Source organism: Protobothrops mucrosquamatus, unplaced genomic scaffold (genome assembly GCF_001527695.2).
Source record: "Protobothrops mucrosquamatus isolate PMUCROS unplaced genomic scaffold, P.Mucros_1.0 scaffold2478, whole genome shotgun sequence".
NCBI classification, from domain to species: Eukaryota; Metazoa; Chordata; class Lepidosauria; order Squamata; family Viperidae; genus Protobothrops; species Protobothrops mucrosquamatus.
The window spans coordinates 46,079-65,070 of record NW_015388547.1 but is presented as its reverse complement, the minus strand read 5'-3'; the positions used below and the strand labels follow the sequence as shown (position 1 = coordinate 65,070).

The 18,992-nt window shown below is 37.4% G+C and overlaps 1 protein-coding gene across 1 annotated transcript in view; it reads left to right on the top strand.

Moving 5' to 3' along the window:
• Positions 1-18,992, top strand: part of NDUFAF2 (NADH:ubiquinone oxidoreductase complex assembly factor 2) — a 47,401-nt gene that overhangs the window by 15,887 nt on the left and 12,522 nt on the right. The window contains exon 2 of the mRNA XM_015825089.1: positions 8,290-8,379. Within this exon, the coding sequence (XP_015680575.1) occupies positions 8,290-8,379 (90 nt within the window). The remainder of the gene's footprint in view (positions 1-8,289; positions 8,380-18,992) is intronic.

Sequence of the window (18,992 nt, the reverse complement as noted above, 5' to 3'; positions counted from 1 at the left end):
CATTATTCTGGATTCCTCTATCTTAGTATACTTGACTAGGTGTGTGTGTGTGGTGTAGTACTACTGCCATGGATTCTTTTACTAGTTCTGGATCTATAGATAGATGTACAGGCTATTGTAAAGTTGAATAAACTACAATTTTGTTGTCTTCAATTTTTAGATCTTTGATTTTTTGGGAGACATTTCTTCTAAAAAAAAAAGAAGATGATGACTTTATGGTTTCATTCATTGAAACAACCAAGTTTAGAGAGTGCCAAGGACTACATAGTTCAATCTCGGGCTGCATATATTCTCTTCTGTTCACTTTAGAGTCAATGATTTTTGATATAGTCAAGATGTAGATAGCAAAGGAATGTATTTGGTTTACAGTTAAATTTAAGGCCAGATTAGAAAAGCCATATTTTTACTGGGTTGAGGATACCTCCAATCCATCAAAATTGTACTGGGTTTTCCAAATTCTATATTTATTATTCTTGCAAAAAGAAATTTAAAGGGATCTTCAAAGATTGCTTGACAAGAAATTTTTATGTATCTGACAGTCCCAGGTTTAATAGAGTTAAGAAATTACAGAAAAAAATTACAATAGAAAACAGTTAATGAGTTTGAGTTTCAATAAAAAGTTTGTAATGTAAGTGACATGCTTCTGTTTATTATTTTTTCTGGCTATGTATTATTTTTCACAATTAAAGATATATTGGACTAGGTGATGCCATCAAAATGAGAAATGTTGCTGAACAAGCAGGAAAAAAGAGCATTTCATTTACCCTGAATTTGGCCAGAGGAGCCCAATGAAAGTGACAAAGCTGCATGCCTAAATATAAACTCAGTATGTCAGAACGTAAACTTATACTCTCTACATAAATTCTATATATAAACTGAGTATAAACTCTTATACTCTATATCAGTGGTGGCGAACCTATGGCATGGGTGCCAGAGGCGCCACTCGGAGCCCTCTCTGTGGGCACACATGCCGTTGCCCCAGCCTCCCCTCCCCGTGACCCCCTCCTCTCCAGCAGCCCCCCTGAAGGAGAGTCGCTCCTGAGCGTGGCCCATGCGGAGCAGCGCAGCCAAGGACATGGCAGCCAGGCAGCGTAGACAAGACTCTGCCCTCACACCACATTGTGCACAGTTGATGCTGCAGGGCGCAGGCAGAGGGCGTGACCGCCATAGCACTGCTGGGCTGCCTGGGCGATCTGCGGTGGGCCCTGGAGGCAGTGAGTGTCCCGGCGGGGCGGGGGATGGGCAGAGCGGGGACGGGGCAGGGGGTGGAGCGGGGGCGGGGCCAGTTTTTGGGCACTCAGTCTCTAAAAGGTTCGCTATCAGTGTTCTATATACTCACAGTATACAGAAATTAGTTTGAATTATGGTTTTTATAGAATATGCGTAAATAATTTTTTTAAAATTAAAGTGACTTATAAAACAAAATTAAAATGCATTAGAGGTGGCTTGGATAGAAAAATATATAAAATAAGACCAGACTGGCATCAGTTTCAAGAAGAGAAAAAAGCTGTGTGCTTAGTGTGAAGAAAGTGTCAATATTGATTTGAGTTGGGAAAAAAATAATGAACTGTCAAGTTCCTCCCTGTGATCTATTTTATTTTTTGCATTATGATTTATCCATTTCTATTTTGCAAGTGAGCATTTACAGTATGTGCGCAAATAGTATCCTTAAATGCATTTAAAATGAATATATGATGAATAAAGCCAAGAAACAGAGATGAGGACCAAACCCTTAAGTTGGATACAACTGTACAGGGAAACCTTTATACCTCTCTCTCTATATATATATACATACACACACAGAGATACAGAGAGAGAGACAGACAGAGATCTAATCTTGTTTGAATTTTTATGCTTTTTGTTCTCCTGATTTGGTAAAGTACACCATTTTCTAAAACTATCTTTGTCTTATTTAATACAATTAACTGACTATACTGATCATCTGTTGGACTTTTTATTTAATTAGTTTATTAAATTTATATGCTACCCATCTCACTGTCAAGCCACTCTGGGCCACATACAAACATAAAAACAAAGGTACAAAACATTAAAACTTTATCTATTAAATTAAAAGATTAACTTAAAAAAGTAGAATACTGTGGGGTGGAATGGGATCTTCTTCCCAGCCCAATAAACACTCTCCAAATGGAGCCCCAGGCCAGTCAGTAGAGCCGGGTTTGAGGCTCTTATGGAAGGCCAAGAAGGTGGGGGTGTATCTCACCTCAAGGAGCATGATGTTCCTGAAAGTGGGAGCCACTGCAGAAAAGCCCCTTTTCCTGAACCCTAGGTGGTCATACCTCATCTAGAATATGGTGCTTAGCTCAGAAAATAACAGTTTTGGAAGGACACTGCTAAACTGGAATAAGTCCAAAGCAGAACAGCCAAGTTAAGGTGCTTTGGAAATTTTTTTTGTAAGGAACAGTTGTAGGCAATAGGCACATTTAAGTCTAAAGAAGAATAGACTGAAGATTTTATATCTGTCTCCAAGTATCTGAAGAAGTGTTATGTAGAACAGGACTTTTCAACCTTTTCACCCATTGTACCACTTTTAGGATATGGCACTATCCGAGTACCACCAATCGCTTAGCAAAGTGTCAAAAACTTGATGACCAAAAAAAAAAAAAGGAAAAAAGTGATAAAGTACAGGTAGTCCTCGACTTACAGCAGTTCGCTTAGTGACTGTTTGAAGTTACAATGGCACTGAAAAAAATGCCCCCCCAAGCCGCAGCCGAGCAAGACACCTGCCTGCCTGCCCAGCCGCGCTCTTCCTCCTGTCCGAGGTTTTCATTGTTGTGAGCATTTCTGTTGGGGATTGGCAGCGGGGGTGGGGTGGGGGGTGTTTGGTTTTTATTCCCCCCATCTGCTGGATTGTTGCAGCAGGTTTTGGTCACTTCACATGACCCTCGGACACTGTGACTGTCATAAATATGAATCAGTTGCCAAGCATCTGAATGTAAATCACAAGACCCTGGAGATGCTGCAACATTCCACCTGATCTGCGCTTCATCTGGGCTCAGCAGAAGTGCCAGGATCAGTGCTGCTTTCCAGCTGATTGGTGCATCTTCAGGGCTCAGCAGAAACACCAGGATCAGTGCCGAGCTCCAACTGGAGCCTGGCGCTGATCCTGGCACTTCCGTTGAGCCTTGACAGCCCTGCAGCTCCAGCCATCTCTCGCTCAGGCTTGTGCGGTGCTGCCACCGGTTCAGCTCATTCCCCTCCCCCGCTACCACTTTTCTAGGATGGTCGCGTACCACCTGCCAGATGCCAATGTACCACAGGTGCTACCCGTATCACTAGTTGAAAAGCCCTGATGTAGAAGATAGGGAGAACTGTTCATAGTTGTTCCAGAAAATGGAATAAGAAACAATGGTTTAAAGAAACAAGAAAGTAGATTTCACTTAGACGAGACATTATCTTATGGTACTTTTCCTATTCAACATTGAAACAGATTTTCTCTGTGTGGGAATTTTGAAATTTGGCTGAAGAGGATAGTAAACGCTGTGTGTGCTGTAATAATGGATTACTATGTAGGCAGGGGGTGGGCTAGATCAGTGGTTCTCAACCTTTTTAATGCCACGACCCCAACCAGTCGTAAGTCGAGGACTACCCAACCGGTCGTAAGTCGAGGACTTTCCCTGCCCGGGAGCGCCGCGCATGCATGGTTCCGCCCCCTGGGCCGGCCGAGGTGTAGCTGGCAAGTGGCAGAGACGGAGCAGGCCGACCACCAGCTGGCCCAGCTCAAGGGAGGTAAGGCACCCGCCGGAAAAGGGGAAAAAAATGGCGGACAGCCTTGCTTGGCGACCCCCGTGAAATGGTCGATCGACCCCAAATGGGGTTGCGACCCATAGGTTGAGAACCGCTGGGCTAGATGATCATCAAGGTATTTTTCCAAACCAGTGCTGTCATTCAATGAATCGTTTGCATGTGAAAAACACTGCATCATCTCAAAATCTCTGAGTTCATTTTTCTCCATTTCAAAGGAAACTAAACTGTAAAAAACTGGAGAGTTTCAGATAGTGTTCACAACGCTCAAGTCAAATAAATTCTTTCTTACGTGATAGTATCCACGTATTAATAAAAAAGAAATACAGAGTTTTGGTATTCACCTATTTATGAGATGTTTTGTAGTGGCAAAGAACGCCCAATGCGTTTTAATGTTTTCAATGTAAGTAAGATAGGGAGTATCACTTTTATTATAGTGCACTCAGTACAATGTTGTCATACAAACCAATATAATAAGATAGGTTGGTCCACTTGGGGCATTTATAATCCAAGATAAAATATTTGGAAAAGACAGAGGGGGAAAAGGTAAAAAAAGAAGAAGAAGAAGAAGAAGAAGTGTGTCCTTAGGGACTAAATAAAAATGAAAAGATGGTTGGAATGGGACGTTTGAATGAGTGATTTGAAATAATAGGGAAAAGTGATACTATTTTCATGGAAGAAATTTTAGAAATAAGGTACAGAAAGGGACAGTGGGCTGTCATATAGGATGAAAATGTTAAAAATAGGGTAAAGTTGAAAAATAAAGCTAACTTAAAAAGAAATCTTTTGTTCAATGGAAAACAGTAAAAGAATTTGGAAAGTTTAACTATGTGCCCAGATCTATATTTAAATTGTCGATGCTATAAAATAGCACAGTATTATTTGCAGAGACTTTCTGGCAGAGGGATGTGCGAGCGTGCCATTTGGGAGCCCATCAGAACAGCATTCAACCCTGCTTCAAAAACAAAAAAGATGAGTGGCTTGGGTGAAGAAAGAGCAGGGCAGGGGAGAGAATCAAGTGGCTTTGTTGAAACTATCTTTAGAGGCATGCACTGCTCTTAATATTTTGGCATTAACTTCAATAGAGGAAAATTCATTTATAAAATAAAACCTTTCACAATGTAGTATTCTGTGTCTTTTGCACATTTTATAAGCTAGTGCAGGGGTAGGTATCCTTGGGCTCTTTTATGACTCGTGGACTTCAACTCCCAGAATTCCTGAGCCAGCATAAAAGTCATAAAAGAGCGAAGGTTGCCTACCCCAGAGAAAATGCAACTTGAATAGAAAACTGTATGAATTACAACTTTGAGCCAATTGTCCTTTTCTTTTAGCAATTTAAAGTACTATGTATTATTTTCTTTTCTACCAATATTTAATTGAGTAAAATTTATATCAAGGGGATAGAGATAGCTGCTATTATTATCTTTACCAGAATTTTTAAAAACCCAAATATTGGATTATGTTGGCATTACTGAATCTTTTAATTTTTCATTTTTTATTGTTGCAGGATTGTGTAAAATGAAACTAGAATAGATTAAAAAGCTTATTTGAAAGCTTTTTAATCTTTTATTTTATTTCTGCATATATTAAAAATACTATATAGTTCAATTTTGTCACGTTCACTGGTTCTTATGATTTAACTCCTTGAAAGCTATGAAGAAGTAATGAAAGAAATTACCTGTCTTAAACTGATAGATGCTTTCTATGAGCTACTTCTATTTTAGTGCCCTTTAAATTCAAACATGAGAAAATTGCAGAAATTTACAATTCAATGTGTGTTTCATCAGGGAGGAATTCACAGATTGTTTTGACACCCAGTTACAAATTCAGCATGAAGATGGACGGCTCATGAAATTTGCAGCTGCTGATTGAATTTATATTTCCATAAAGCCCATCAACAGTAGCAGCCTGAAGGGAAGTGTTGGGGGGGAAATGACAAAAAATGTGAGGCTAGCATTTTTCTTCAGAGTTATAATGACAAATTACTTGTAATAAGGTCTTACACAGACCAGGATTAAACGAAAAATATAGGCAGCCAGAAGGGAATTATTTCTTTCCTCCCCCCCCCCCATTGATTTGAACTAAAACTATCTAGAGCTGATATCTAAATATATGTTTAGTCATCTGCAGGATATGCTAAATGCAGCCACAAATCAGAACCATTCTCACCTTAGAAAAAAAAAAGGAAGCATTTGCAGGTAATTATAGAGAATTTGTCATACAGATAATCTTATTTTATAATAATGTCCTGTGTTTGAAGATGAATGTTATACTCACACAAAAGTAGGCCATCTTCATAGGAATCCTTTCTTCCCCCCCCTCCCATGGTGCCCCCCCCATCATCTTCCTTTTCTTACCCCCATCGTCTTCCTTTCAGCTCTGAAATTGGTTTTCAGGGAAGCTGAAGGGGAAGCTTATTTAAAACCTGTAAACAAAAAAGAGGTTACTTTGATGTTCAAATACTAATAAAGCAATTAGTGAAATAAAACTAATTGTACAGATTTATTCATGCTTTGAAATAACATTTACAAACTGGTTTCTATAGAGGAAAAGGAAAATGTTTGCAAATGTTTTATTAGGTATTAGGCATTAGTGTGGCTATAATATTGTAGTTGCTATACTTAAGAGAAAACAACTTCCTTCATTTCAATCTTTCCAAAAACTATGTATCTCAAGACATTTTAGGATACAGGAATTAGATTTCATTCTTTATCAAAAGTACATGTATATTCATGCATAACAAGAAGTTACAGGTAGTCCTCGACTTATGACCACAATTGAGCCCAATATTTCTGTTGCTAAGTGAGATATTTGTTAACTGAATTTTGCCCCATTTTACAATCTTTGTTTCCACAGCTGTTAAGTGAATCACTGCAGTTGTTAAGTTAATAACATGGTTGTTAAGTGAATCTGGTTTCCCCTATCTTTGCTTTCTGCCTTCATCCTTATATTTGTCAACTATTAATTTGTAGACTTTCCTTAGTCATTAGCCCTTCTTTCCATTTCCAATCAGTATTCTTCTTTCTCTTCATCTCGGTTATGAGATGCCTATTCTTTATATGTATAGTTTTGTTATTGTATTATTGCCCTATCTTTAATGCTCTTTTCAAACAGTACCAGCTGGCTACAATGCCTTTGCCTCTATAGTTTTCTTCCCATGTAATCTTCTTTACTATTTTTGTTGATGTTGATGTTCCCAATCAATCAATCAATCAGCAAATAAATACTAGTTTTAAAGAAGTATGAGCATCACGGAGACCTCATTTGTAGTGCTTTACAACAAACTATTTGCAGCTTCTAAATACCTCAAGATGATTTAATTTGGGCCTGATTTTTCAGATTAAGGATAAGAGAATTTGTACTTTGCACTTGCAGAGGTAGTTTTACACACCCATTTTTATTCCCACCCATAACTCCCCATTATATAAAATTGTTTTATACTGATCTGGGGAGAAAATAGATTGCCTATTCTATAAAGAAGGAAGAGAGTCTAGCAGCCACCCTCATTATATTTGTCATAGAAGCGGATCCACATTTCACTATACAGTGGTACCTTGGTACTCAAGGCATTAATTGATTCTGGGAGGCATGATGGGTACCAGAAATGATGAGAATCAAATATATTTTCCCATAAGAAATAATAATAATAATAGTAATAGTAGTAGTAGTAGTAGTAGTAGTAGTAATAATAATAATAATAATAATAATAATAATAATAATAATAATAATAATGTGAGTCACAAGGCAATCAACACTGACAAGTTCTAACTTGTGCGTTGATACCAAACAAACAATGAGTACTAGGACAAACGTTTTGCATAAAAATGCATTGAACACCAAATTTGATGAGTTTCAAAGCAGTTGATTACCAAGATACCATTGAACTATGTATAGTGTATATACATAGTATATGTATGTACCGTTTTCCCCTGAAAATAAGATCGGGTCTTATTTTTTTTGCCTCCAAAAGAGGCACCAGGTCTTATTTTTTGGGGGGGGGTCTTTTATACTCATGTCCGGCACCAACAGCCTTGCCCAGCTGGCCCACTTCTGTGGCCGAAGGAGCAGCTTCATTCTGCAGCTGGGAATGGAACTTCAGCTTGCATTTTGCAGTCAGGCCTTTCCGGAAGGCCACTTCAGCCGAGAACCGAGTTCGGTTCTCAACTGCAGTGGCCTTCCGGAAAGGCCTGTGCTGAGAAATGCAGGCCTGGCTGCAGAAGACGCCGCAGAAGAAGTGGGCCTGTCAGGAGAGGCCTGGCTGCAAGATAAGTGGGTGCAGGATGCGTGGGGCAGCTCCACCCCCCACCCCTGCCCTAGCTTGATTTTTAGGTGTGTGCCTTGCCCCCAAACTAGGGCTTATTTTTGGGGTAGGGCTTACTTTCTGGGAAACATGGTATATACTATTTCATGCTATGATACTCAAGTTATTGGAAAAATACTATAAAAGTATTTCTATATCAGTTCCAACACTGAAGAAAATATATGGAATCATTCTAAATAATCCACAATTTCTCCCCCTTGAAACAGGTCAGAACATTAAAGAGAGAAGAATTGTGAAAGCTGTGGATCTAAAAGAATACCAGTATGAATCTGGAGCCATTCCAACCCAGTGGGAAGGTAAGACTTTATTGGCATTGTTGGCTTACTGACCTCCATCTCTCCCAGGTTGTACAGAAAAGACACAAGACAACATTTCTAGCCTCACCCTTACTAACATAAGAATTCTTAAGAGGGCATGACTTTGTCTTTCTTGACATTTGTCTCTTCAGTTTGTCCAGACATCATTTCTCTTGTACAGAGCTATACCATTTTAATAGATATCCCCCCCCCCCGAAAAATGGAACTTGCAGAGAGGTATGAACATGATCCATAAGCCTAGATTCAAACTCAGTTCTAAAGTATTGGCTTTACTTTAAAACAAGTTAATGTAATGTCTGAAAGTTGGATAGAAAAATGCACATTTTTGAGTACATTTTGAAGTAAGAAAAGCAGTTTTGATTGAATGGCTCTTGACAAGTATGCATGTAAGCTAAACATCTTTTTAGACGATTTTCCTAAGATTAGGATATGTTTGCACATCTAAGTGTCAACGCTGCTAACATCGGACATTCTTGCTTTGACAACAGATGGAAATGTAGCTATCTTTTCTCTTTCGCTTTTAGAGTTAGTTGATGCTAGGAGGGGGGATGTGGATGAGAGTCCAGTTAGTCATAACAATAATAACTCAGCCGTGGGAATCCAAGGTTATTGCGCCCAGAGTTGATAAAGATTTGGCGGGCTGGAGAACTGGGGAGAAAGCCCATGCTTCAAGCTAATTGGGGAATATGATTTATGACAGTTAATTGGTGGAGGGAATTGTGCTTTGCAATTTTGTGCCCAGGGGAGGGGAACTCAGTTTTTGGCTTTAACTATGTAGTGCCGATACTTTGTTTCTCGAATAAAAGATTCTTTAAGGTAAACAATGCCTCAAAGTTCTTTTGAAGAGTTTCATCTGTCGGAACCATGACACTAAGATTCTTATTATTTAGGAAATAAACTATGTGTGGCAAGATATACTTTTAGTTGCATTTGCATTTTTAACACAACACTTAAGCATCCTTATAATCACTATAGCATTTTCTCTCCTTTGTGATTATTGCGGCACTGAATTGGAAGGATTTGTGAAGAGCATAGAAATAAAGTGTTATGAATAAGCTGTAGTCTCTTTTTTTCTTTAAATACAACTCCTTTTAAGGAACGTGGAGAAAATGTTCAGAGTGCTTTGTTTTCACTTCCATTATTTAGACAAAGAAGGTGTGCAATATATTTTTGTTTGTGACAAAGAGAACAGATAAGAACCCAGGTGCTTAAACACGAAGAGCAACTTTAACTAGATTTTTTTACTTAACATTTCAACTGCTAAATGTTTCAGTTTAGAGACTGTGTTGTAAAAAAATTGAAGACCACATTTTGCTTCTCCTGTAAGAGAAGTTTGGGTTTTAATGGCTTCAGCATTTATATAACTTTGTGTTCAAAACATTATTTCACTACCTCAGTTCCAATAAATGAAGATATTTGTTCCAGTTTTAAAAAAGCTTCCCTTTATAAAACTGTAGGAATTTATCTTTTTCCATTCTTCCGAATGTGGAGTGTCCATTACAGTTTACATGCATTACAGAGTTTCACCTTTTTGCATATAACATATATTACAGGAACCTGTGGTTGCACATGTTTATGGATGAAATTCTTTTTAATTTTTGTGTATTTCTTTAATGGCGTAAGCATCTTGAGAATTTAATGAATAGAAAAGCATGCTATAAATTGAAGGAATAATCTGGGGGCATATTTCATATCTAGTACAGACACACTATGTACAAACAAAAAATTTGCAAACATTCCCTTCAATTGATTAGTTTAGAAGACTTTTCTCAAGCTTAATTATGATAGGAGACCTTTTAAGCAGCATTTAATTTACAGGCCAGAGGATTCCCATTACTAAGTAAATAACTAAGTTTATAGTTGTACTGTAACCACAAGTCATAACATATAACGTGCCATAAAATAAAATAAAATAAAATAAAATAACCATAGAATAGAATATTAGTAGTTCACAGGTTAGACCTGATGCAGAAAGCTTGAGTTTCGGTGTTTCTCAGAATGAGGTAGCATTTTATAACTATTTTACAGATTTTTTCATGCACATTTTGCCCAGTAAAGCTTGAAATATAATATTATTAGAAACTCTTTTCCTTCTCCTTATTCATATTCTGTAAAGATGGGAAAGAATACATTTAAACAGTATGACTGCATTGTTGCTCATACATAGCAAGACTTTCTTGATAGATAATAGCCAACCACAGTACTGAATTCTTGAAAGACTATAGGATTCATCTTTCTGCTTGGGATGAACAGAAATTAACATAGGATGTTTACTTCAATTGATGATTATTATTACTTTGTATTTTTGTATTTTCCTTGTATATGTGCTATAAAATGTGGGTATATTTTACCAACACTCTCAAGTAAAAATAAGCTGATGGTTTTTGCCCAACCCCTACAAAACTCCCAATTCCCATCAGAAGTTTGAACGTGAGTATTCCTTATTCAGACCAGGAACATAACAACAGAGGATTAGGAATGCTTTTACTTACATATCTAGGGAACATCCATATTTACTTTACCTAGGTTTCTTTTTAAGAGAAATTGCAAGGCATTTTTTTTTGGTATAGAAAGTGGTCATAACCTTTACATTTACTTTAATTCTCAGTGGGTGTTGATTGTATCTGAAGATAGAAGGTGCTATATCCATTTTCCATATTGTTAGTCTTTATGAAAAATATAGTGACTTTCAATGTGTTTGAAGATATAAGCATTTGTGTTTTTCATACTGTATTTTACAGTCTGTGTTCAAGTTGGTCCCTCTTTGTTTAATGAGTAACATTTAGTGATTAATCGGAGTTTTAATTTGCATGCCCACTTTTATGCTTATTACAATGCGCTATATGCCACTAGTAGTCTTAAAGTTCAATGAAAATCTCATGCATACTAATGAGAATGCAGATGAGCACTGAAATGAAAGAATGCTAAGGTCTCAAGATATGAAATACCCAGCTTATCTTGCTACATTCTGCTTAGAAAATGGTAGCATTATCATGAACACATGCTGCAGATAGCTATACCATATTTATAATTAAAGACAACTGTTTAATTAGATGACTTGAACTATACTGGATTAACAAAACTGGGAGAGAAAGTTGTAAAATTGGACTCTGTATGTTTCTACATTTTCTTTGTTCATTTTGGGTGGGAGGGTACTGTTTCACTTAGAAATTATTTTGGCTGCAGTTCCATGAAAGTGCTTTGTTTGTTAGGATAGAACTGTTTTTTCTAAAAACAGATGACACATTGGCTATGTTTCAAAATTTGAAGAACAAGGGACAGATCAACTAACAATTACTAAAATTAGGTCTGCTTTCATTCCCCCCCCCTAAACTGAAGTAGAGATTTCTTGTACAATTCACATACTGTAGTAGAAATTCTTTGAGAATTACTAACTTCCAATAAAAGCATTGGATTTATTCAGGGGTGGTGGTTATTATTTTAGTGGATTATATAGACTAACAATGAGTGCACCGTTGGAAGAACTGAAGGAACAAGTTAAGAATAAACAATCATGGAGAAAATCTATGTGGTCGCTAGGAGTAAAAAATGACTTGATGACACATAATCAAGTTTAAGTATACTGAGTAGTACATATTGGGATGCTATGTTTTTGAAGAATAAGGAAGCAAAGAAATTGTGAGGTTAGTTCTTGTTATAATTAAATTGCATGATTATTCATTTTTAGGTTCATTCATAGCTGATTGTGAAAAATGTGTGAGTTAATATAAGAGAAATCAACAGTAAAAATAGCCATCCATATTGCTCTGGTGTTGGGCCTAGTATGCAAACCATTTATTTATCACTTCCTTGTCTTATTTTATGATGATAATCTTCAGTTTCGCTGTCTATTTCCCAGGAGAAATGCAGTTCGTGGGGATAAGAAAAAAAATTGGTGATCTAAACCATACAATATTTTATTAAAGGAATTTATTGTGAACTCTTTGCTTTCTTTTAAAATAATCTTCCAAGTCCATCTTATTCAGATTGGCATTTTTAAGTCGGAACAAATTAAAATAATTTGGATTAATAAAATACATTTTAATATTTTTTTGGAAAAATGGAAGAGAATTATTTATATATATTTTTTTACAAAGCTCTGCTTCAGTGCTTCAGTCTTGGTCTTTTTAAACAACATCATCGCTTCCTAAGCAGATAATTATCATTTTTAGGATTGCTTTATATCCTGCTTAAAAAAAAAAACAATTTAAAAACATAGTTTCCTGGTATATTTACAACTGGAAATTGTAGTTTAAAAAGTCTAGGATAGAAACAAAGTATTGCATATTTATTACTTCAGCTATACTCAAGTCTTTAAATTAAAGCAGCTTTAATCAAACAACGAATCAGCGAACACCTACAGGCAAACAAAGTCATTACTAAAAGCCAACACGGGTTTGTCAAAAACAGATCATGCCAAATCTTATTGCATTCTTTGACCAAGTGACAAAATTAGTGAACCAGAGGAATGCTGTGGATATAATTTACTTGGACTTCAGTAAGGCATTTGACAAAGTAGATCACAACCTACTACTTGATAAGATAGAAAAATGCGGGTTAGACAGCATCACCACCAGATGGATCCGTAGCTGGCTGACCGGCCGTACTCAGCGTGTGGTCCTCAATGGAACCGCATCTACATGGAGGGAAGTGTGTAGTGGGGTGTCCCAGGGCTCTGTTCTGGGCCCAGTGCTCTTCAACATCTTCATCAACAATCTGGACAAGGGGATAGATGGGGAACTCATCAAATTTGCAGACGACACCAAGCTGGCAGGAATAGCCAACACTCCAGTAGACAGGCTTAGGATACAGGAGGATCTGGACAGACTTCAACACTGGGCGCTATCTAACAAAATGAAATTCAATGGTGAAAAAAGTAAGGTTCTACATTTAGGCAAGAAAAACCAAATGTACAGGTATAGTAAAGGGGGTTCCTTGCTCAATAGTAGTAACTGTGAGAGGGATCTCAGAGTCCTAGTGGACAATCATTTAAATATGAGCCAGCAGTGTGCTGCAGCTGCCAAAAAAGCCGACACAGTGCTAGGCTGCATTAACAGAGGGATAGAATCAAGATCACGTGAAGTATTAATACCACTTTACAATGCCTTGGTAAGGCCACACTTGGAATACTGCATCCAGTTTTGGTCACCACGATGTAAAAAAGATGTTGAGATTCTAGAAAGAGTACAGAGAAGAGCAACAAAGATGATTAGGGGACTGTAGGCTAAAGCATATAAGGAACAGTTGCTGGAATTGGGTATGTCTAGTTTAACGAAGAGAAGGACAAGGGGGGACCTGATAGCAGTGTTCCAATATCTCAGGGGCTGCCACAAAGAAGAGGGAGTCAAGCTATTTTCCAAAGCGCCTGAAGGCAGGACAAGAAGCAACGGGTGGAAACTAACCAAAGAGAGAAGCAACCTAGAACTAAGGAGAAACTTCCGGACAGTTAGAACAATTAACCAATGGAACAACCTGCCTCCAGAAGCGGTGAATGCGCCAACACTGGACGTTTTTAAGAAGAAACTGGACAGCCATTTGTCTGAAATGGTATAGGGTTTCCTGCCTGAGCAGGGGGTTGGACTAGATGACCTCCAAGGTCCCTTCCAACTTTATTATTATTATTATTATTATTATCATCATCATCATCATCATTATTATTATTATTATTTTTATTTTTATTATTATTATTATTATCTTTAATGCAAAAAATAGAAAAATATTAAAGATGAAAATATTCACGCATACAAATTTTCAGAGTGAGCAGAGATACTTTGGATCTGGCATGGCACTTCATGAAACCAATCATCAATTGCTTGAGTTACATAAACTTTTTAAAAATTAAAACAGATGTTTTTCTAAACCTGTATAGTTACTGTGTGAGCCTAGGAAAAGGCACAGCTTATTTAAAGAGCTGCTGATAAATACAATGAAGTTCTCCCTGCCAACTCCAAGATACCTGAGCCTGTTTGGATCCAAATACTGCACACCACTAGTACTCATGTATAAATTGCAGGTACGAAAACAAAAAAAATACTACTCAGTGTGCCTAAGAGTACAGAGAACAGCAACAAAGATAATTAGGGGACTGGAGGCTAAAGCATACAGTATAAGGAACAGTTGCTGGAATTGGGTATATCAAGTTTAATGAAGATAAGGACTAGGGGTGACATGATAGTAGTGTTCCAATATCTCAGGGGTTGCTACAAAGAAGAGGTAGTCAAGCTATTCTCCAAAGCACCTGAAGGCAGTACAAGAAGCAACGGATGGAAACTAATCAAAGAGAGAAGCAACCTAGAAATCAGAAGAAATTTCCTGACAGTTAGAACAATTAATCAGTGGAACAACCTGCCTCCAGAAGTTGTGAATGCTCCAACACTGGAAGTTTTTAAGAAAGACTGGATAGCCATTTGTCTGAAATGGTATAGGGTTTCCTGCCTGAGCAGGGGGTTGGACTAGAAAACCAACTCTGGTCCCTTCCAACTCTGTTATTTTACTCTACTCTAACATGAAAGGCTATAAGAAAAGTGCAATCTGCCTCCAGAAATTGTGAATGCTCCATTCCAACACAGGAATTTTTTAAGAAGAGACTGGACAACCATTTGTTTGAAATGGTGTAGGGCAGGGGTAGTCAACCTTGACTCTTTTATGACTCGTGGACTTCAACTCCCAGAATTCCTGAGCCAGCCATGCTGGCTCAGGAATTCTGGGAGTTGAAGTCCACGAGTCATAAAAGAGCCAAGGTTGACTACCTCTGGTATAGGGTTTCCTACCTGAGCAGGGGGTTGAACTAAATGACCTCCAAGGTTGTTGTTGTTGTTGTTGTTCTTCCTTCTTCCTTCAATGCTGTTCACTGTATTTCTCTATATCTTTTGGTCTCTACAAACTCTTTGTTTCCTCAAGTAAACATACTTCATACATTGCCTTCTCGTTTACCCCTTTTTCAGAAACCACAACGTGTTCTATCTTCCCCTTTCTCTTGACTGATTCACACTTTTCTGTGTTTCTTGTCTGAGTTAATTGTCTTTCATTCTGTCTGTACGATCAACCAGTGTACTATTTTCATAATTTCTATCCAATTCTTCTCCCATCCATTCTTCACCCTGTTTCTTCTTGTTTTATCATGCTTGCATCTTAAGAAATCTAACAACACCCAGTTCTCATGTCCATATGTTAGGCAGGCAGAAATACATTCTAGTACACAACTATTTTCACTTCTTTCAACTAAGATTCATTCCTTGCAATAGGCTACGTTCTCCCATCTGCCTTTGTTGGAGATTACATCATTTCTTTGCACCAGCCTTTTCGCCCACTAGAGCAAATGGTAAGAGACAAAAGAAGGAAAGGATTTTCACACATTGTCTTTTTATCTGCTGCTTATGTTCCTTTTGTTTGCTAAATTCACTCTCTTACCTCCTCACTCATAGTATTTCCTTTTGTACTTTTATTTCTGGGCTCATTCCTGGAAGGAGGGAAAAATAACTATTTGGAGGGCTTCTAGGATTCCAGCTCCTTTGTCCAACTGTCCTTGGTGACTCCTGTCCTATTTTTTTAAAATGCATTTTTTCCACCAATCTTCTTTGGTTCTGCTTGATCTCCAATTGCAGAGACCTCCTCTTTGATACACACATTATTACCAGTCCATGCCATACAAAAACAACTCCAGGAGCCTTTAACAACCTCATCCTCCATTACTTTATGCTAATGCACTTTTATACATTTACAGCTAGAAGGCAGGTGTTTTAATTAAGCCCAAAGCTTCTCAATATCCATGTGACTGATGTTGATTTTGGCTCACAGAAAAAACCTTTAGCCTTCAGTCCATTGTATTATCCCAAGTTCATCAGTCTATAATGGTCTAAGCCTATACTTTGCAGCCAAGACAACTATATTGTGGATATTGGTTTTTCTTCTCCGCATCTTAATTTGTCTGAATTATTTATGTACTCTACTTATGTTCAGGAGCAAATCCTCCAACATGAGCTTCTGCAAATTCAGATTCCAAATAATATTTCCAGAAGAATTTGTACATCTTAAAATTTACCATCTATTTATACATATTTAGTACATATTCTACCAAGGAACACAAATTCATCTGTTTGCTCTAGTTTTCCATCATTATGCTGGTGTATATTTCATTTTTCCTGTCAACATAAGTACTTTGTGTTACTTGCAATTTTTAGATCAGTATGCCTCACTACAGATCATTTAGGTCCAAACAATATACCATCATCTGCATACAAAAGGATACAGACATCAGCATACTCCAAAGGTCACCATTGATGTATCTTATTTAACTACATTTTTTTTTTTCAATATAAAATTTTTTTTATTGTTTTTATCATAAAAGAAGAAATACATCACAGGTATTACACAATGATTTATCCCATCCCCCCACCCCCCGGACTTCCCAAACCAAACCTAGGCTAACATTCAAATACAAGTAAACAAATATTAATATCTCTAACTCCAAACTCTAAACTTAAACAATCCATCTCCTCCGTGTTAATAAAAATTATTCATTTANAAATGGTATAGGGTTTCCTGCCTGAGCAGGGGGTTGGACTAGAAAACCAACTCTGGTCCCTTCCAACTCTGTTATTTTACTCTACTCTAACATGAAAGGCTATAAGAAAAGTGCAATCTGCCTCCAGAAATTGTGAATGCTCCATTCCAACACAGGAATTTTTTAAGAAGAGACTGGACAACCATTTGTTTGAAATGGTATAGGGCAGGGGTAGTCAACCTTGACTCTTTTATGACTCGTGGACTTCAACTCCCAGAATTCCTGAGCCAGCCATGCTGGCTCAGGAATTCTGGGAGTTGAAGTCCACGAGTCATAAAAGAGCCAAGGTTGACTACCTCTGGTATAGGGTTTCCTACCTGAGCAGGGGGTTGAACTAAATGACCTCCAAGGTTGTTGTTGTTGTTGTTCTTCCTTCTTCCTTCAATGCTGTTCACTGTATTTCTCTATATCTTTTGGTCTCTACAAACTCTTTGTTTCCTCAAGTAAACATACTTCATACATTGCCTTCTCGTTTACCCCTTTTTCAGAAACCACAACGTGTCCTATCTTCCCCTTTCTCTTGACTGATTCACACTTTTCTGTGTTTCTTGTCTGAGTTAATTGTCTTTCACTCTGTCTGTACGATCAACCAGTGTACTATTTTCATAATTTCTATCCAATTCTTCTCCCATCCATTCTTCACCCTGTTTCTTCTTGTTTTATCATGCTTGCATCTTAAGAAATCTAACAACACCCAGTTCTCATGTCCATATGTCAGGCAGGCAGAAATACATTCTAGTACACAACTATTTTCACTTCTTTCAACTAAGATTCATTCCTTGCAATAGGCTACGTTCTCCCATCTGCCTTTGTTGGAGATTACATCATCTCTTTGCACCAGCCTTTTCGCCCACTAGAGCAAATGGTAAGAGACAAAAGAAGGAAAGGATTTTCACACATTGTCTTTTTATCTGCTGCTTATGTTCCTTTTGTTTGCTAAATTCACTCTCTTGCTTCCTCACTCATAGTATTTCCTTTTGTACTTTTATTTCTGGGCTCATTCCTGGAAGGAGGGAAAAATAACTATTTGGAGGGCTTCTAGGATTCCAGCTCCTTTGTCCAACTGTCCTTGTTGACTCCTGTCCTATTTTAAAAAAATGCATTTTTTCCCACCAACCTTCTTTGGTTCTGCTTGATCTCCAATTGCAGAGACCTCCTCTTTGATACACACATTATTACCAGTCCATGCCATACAAAAACAACTCCAGGAGCCTTTAACAACCTCATCCTCCATTACTTTATGCTAATGCACTTTTATACATTTACAGCTAGAAGGGAGGCGTTTTAATTAAGCCCAAAGCTTCTCAATATCCATGTGACTGATGTTGATTTTGGCTCACAGAAAAAACCTTTAGCCTTCAGTCCATTGTATTATCCCAAGTTCATCAGTCTATAATGGTCTAAGCTTATACTTTGCAGCCAAGACAACTATATTGTGGATATTGGTTTTTCTTCTCAGCATCTTAATTTGTCTGAATTATTTATGTACTCTACTTATGTTCAGGAGCAAATCCTCCAACATGAGCTTCTGCAAATTCAGATTCCAAATAATATTTCCAGAAGAATTTGTACATCTTAAAATTTACCATCTATTTATACATATTTAGTACATATTCTACCAAGGAACACAAATTCATCTGTTTGCTCTAGTTTTCCATCATTATGCTGGTGTATATTTCATTTTTCCTGTCAACATAAGTACTTTGTGTTACTTGCAATTTTTAGATCAGTATGCCTCACTACAGATCATTTAGGTCCAAACAATATACCATCATCTGCATACAAAAGGATACAGACATCAGCATACTCCAAAGGTCACCATTGATGTATCTTATTTAACTACATTTTTAAGACTGTAAAAAATAAAGCAAAGCATAGTCAGGAGGTGGTGACAGGAATAATTAAATGTTTGGAAATGTAAGATCAACAAAAAGAAATAGCCAACTGTGTAGAGGTCCAATACTAGTTTTGCTATAACATTACTTATAACTATGATCTGATAAGCAAATTCATCTACATCAGTTTTTAC